The sequence below is a fragment of the Halyomorpha halys genome, unplaced genomic scaffold, assembly GCF_000696795.3.
Source record: "Halyomorpha halys isolate HHAL.00 unplaced genomic scaffold, Hhal_1.1 Scaffold20.1, whole genome shotgun sequence".
In the NCBI taxonomy this organism is placed as follows: domain Eukaryota; kingdom Metazoa; phylum Arthropoda; class Insecta; order Hemiptera; family Pentatomidae; genus Halyomorpha; species Halyomorpha halys.
The window spans coordinates 993,282-997,038 of NW_027110474.1; the positions used below are offsets into that span (position 1 = coordinate 993,282).

The 3,757-nt window shown below is 26.8% G+C and overlaps 1 protein-coding gene across 3 annotated transcripts in view; it reads right to left on the reverse strand.

Moving 5' to 3' along the window:
* Nucleotides 1-1,322: 1,322 nt before the first annotated feature.
* The window catches only part of dmpd (F-box protein dmpd), a 29,669-nt gene continuing 27,234 nt past the window's right edge, over nucleotides 1,323-3,757 (reverse strand). For all 3 annotated transcript variants that reach the window (XM_067048660.1, XM_067048661.1, XM_067048659.1), the window contains exon 8: nucleotides 1,323-3,097. In XM_067048660.1, the coding sequence (XP_066904761.1) occupies nucleotides 2,807-3,097 (291 nt within the window). In that variant the 3' untranslated portion in view covers nucleotides 1,323-2,806. The remainder of the gene's footprint in view (nucleotides 3,098-3,757) is intronic.

Genomic DNA, 3,757 nt, shown 5'->3' on the forward strand with positions numbered 1-3,757 from the left:
AAACAGTACTTCCTTACAAAATACGGAATCCTAACCTTTCATGAGATTTCTCAATTTCACAAAATCTTAATAGAAACTTTCAATGCATAACTATTAACTATTTTAATGGTGTCTGAAATAAACCAAAACCTATTACAAGAGGCATTTATAATTTTGTCAAGTAGATCAACAATTAAATTTTAAAATTTTTTTTCGCATGTGGATGTCTTTTCAAAACCAATAGGTTCCAGGTAACTGATATTTGGTAAGCCAACCTAGCTTTAATGTATAATTGTATACGACTTTTTATCAGTCCACTGTAATTATTAAATTAATTTGTTTAGTTTTTTAAGTTAAATGAAAATAAACAGCTGCAGCAGGTATTTAAAAAAATAATGTAATAAACTAGTCTAAGGTCAAGTATTTATTCTACCAAAATAAAGTGCATGAATTCTTCATTACATCTTTACATGTGATTCATTTTCTTTTTTATTAATAACAACAAATTAGTACAAGACTCTTAACAAACATAAAGGTACATGAGAATCAAAGATTTAATTTATTTATAAAACTACCCAACGTCCTTACAAAGTAGAACAATATTTTTAAAATTTTAATCAAATTAAAGTTCACTGTTTTGATAATTGTTCATTAATTGCACTGAAACTTTCCATTATGCCTATCAGACTTATACCATGCTAGTTTCTATAATTATAAATGGAATCATAATAATCCTATTAACAAAAAATTATCAGTTTGCACACTTTGAGTTCTATTTAATTAAAACTGCTTATACACAGGAAATAAACAAGTATAGAATGAAATATTATTTATAAAAGACGCCCTCAATATCTATTGTTAGTGATTGGGTTTTATCACACTTTAATAAGCAAAATAAACAGGAATTTGGCTGCTTTAAACTTAAGAAAACTAGATAGAAATCAATAAATACATATGTTGATACAAACAAAAATATTAACCTCTATATTGATAGCATATTTTCAGGGAAAAAACAAATTAACTCAAAAAATAAGCTCTATTTTTTTTTTTTTTTTAAATCAGTTTGTAACTATTTCAAAATTGTATATGCAGACAGACCAATTGTATGGTAGCTAATTGACAATGTCAAGCCACATTTACAAAGAGATAACATCCTCAACTAATTATTTATAATATAACTTGTCTTCTAACACTGATCTAAGTTGTAAGAATAAAAACATCTAAATGATAAAGCATCTAACATCACTCTATTAACAGATAAGCTACAGATCTGTAAATGTAACATTAATTTCATTAACATTACTCAATTGTGCTCGTTTGAGGTGAAATAATTGATTCATAAGATTAATTAATTAATATATATTTAAATATACCACATGATCAAATTTAAATTTTTCATGAGTAAAACAAAATTATATTATTACGTTTGAGCATAAAATATTAAAATTAAATTTGTACATTATCAAGGCCTGGATGGATGAAGCTCACAATCGACTTTTAACATGTTGCTATTCATCCCAACTCCCAGAATATTAAATATCTCATACATCATATGCAGAATATATGAATTACAACTAAATAAACAAGAAATAAATAAATAATTTAAAGAAAAACTTAAAAATTTATAATTTTATGAATTGCACTTCAACTTGTTAAACAAAAAACCTACTAATTTTGTTACATAAGATTTCTATATCCGAATTGTTTTCATTCATTGTTGGAAGAGCCCGTAAAGGCTTGGCTTAGAATTATTAACACAGTTACATTTTCTCAACATTGCAGAGCTGGGACGGGATGTTATATAAATAAAAATGCATCATTTTAATAAGTAATTAACAGTCAAATGGTAAAATAATTAATAAAGTAAAAGGTTATTTCCAGAGAAAATGAAAACAAATAAAATATTGACTTAATGTGTATCCAGATGCAATTTACAGATCTAATTGATAAATCACATTTTAATAAAAATCCAATACGTAAAAAGGGTCTTAAAATTAAAAAAATAAATAAAAATTATATTATTTCTAAGAAAGAAAAAATTATCTTCAAACAATATTCTTTATAAATGCTTCACACTACATTCCTCACTAAGTACAGACGACTTCATCATACAAGCGAAATGAAAACATTAATCCATAAAAAACAAAATGTTTTACATCAATTTTTTAAGAAATAATGTTTGCTTGTAATAAAAATATCAGTATAGATAATCAAACAACATAAAATTCTATTCACAAAAAAACCAATATTCCACAACTTACTCTTTTATATACAATTGTATTTTATAATGATCGTCACGTTTAACTACATTATTTTTACGAGAATTCATGCTTTATCTAAAGGTCTTCCTCACTTAACATAATACAACCACATTTAGAGAGGCAGACGAATATATGCTTTATATTTTAACCATGAAACATCATTTTTATACAGTCAATATCATTCGTAATACAAAATCAAACTTAAAAGAAAATAATTGTAAAATTACTTTCTGGCCAAACATTTTCTGACCTCGATATGTAACTGTTAATTTAATGTTGTATTTTAAAAATATATTTTATTTTATTATTTTTTTTTTTTTAGTTTTTTCTTTCTCTTAGGGAAATATTCCAGGAAGAAAGGTAAGAAGGATAGGGATATAAGACACTGTGTACTCTTGATGTTAATTGCATTCTGAGTACCAGACGAATCTTTGCCTTTCTTTTTTTTAAAAACCTCATCACATAAGGATTGATTAATATTAGACAACTAATTAAAAACAAATTAAAACGACATTTATTTCAGATATTTATATAGAGTGTGAAGTGAAGGGAGGAGGTAAAAGTGCCTAACTCCGCTTGTTACGCACTTTGAGTATTGCCCTTGACTTTTTTGGTCGCTTCGATACCGCAGGAGGTGGAGTATCTTCAGATTTACGCTTCAGCTGAGGCAGTGGTGGTGGTTCAGGCCATAATTCGCTTGTCGATGCCTCATCGATAGCACTAGTCCCCTGACTGGCAAGGAATTGAAGATCCTCAGCAGTTAACCCAGAAGTTGTTTTGCCACAGGATACACAAAGAGAATTTAAAGGAGATTTAGACCTCCAGTATTGCAACTCTGTCTTGCATTTGTTCAATTCCTATAAAATTAAAATTAAATTATAAAACAGTTTAAATTAAATAAATACATAGCTTATCACAAAATTCCTTAAACAAATTCAGACAATATACAACTTTCAGTATCCACTCAATTGGAAGATTTTCATTGTAATGCATCAACGGCTTGAAATTTGATGTCGTTTATAAAGTCATAAGTACTTCATTAATACTAAATTAAAATTATGATATACTTATAATAATTAGATAATTACATAATACTTGATAGAGTAAACTTCCGTTGTTTAAAAAAAATCTGGTGAGGTGTTCTTAGCGCACAACTTTCCCTTACTACCCACCCTACCTTGCTTGTTTCAGAACAGATATTCCTAAATTACCCATTGTGCCAATATTTTCCAGTAAAAATTTTCTTAATGAACCTTTCAATAGATAGATTGACTAACAGTTATTAGAAAAGTACTTTCAATAATATTGCTTGTTTCAAAATTATAACATTTTCCTTTAGCAAAAGTATGGCAGAAATATACCAGCAACTAAAATTTACATTGTGCTCTTAACTATATATTCAATATAAAATTGATATAATCAATATTTAAAATATAAATTCTATAAAATTGGAGTTAGTCATCCTGTAAACTTAAAGGCTCATACATAAATGAAGTGAAATATATGTATAAAAAAAA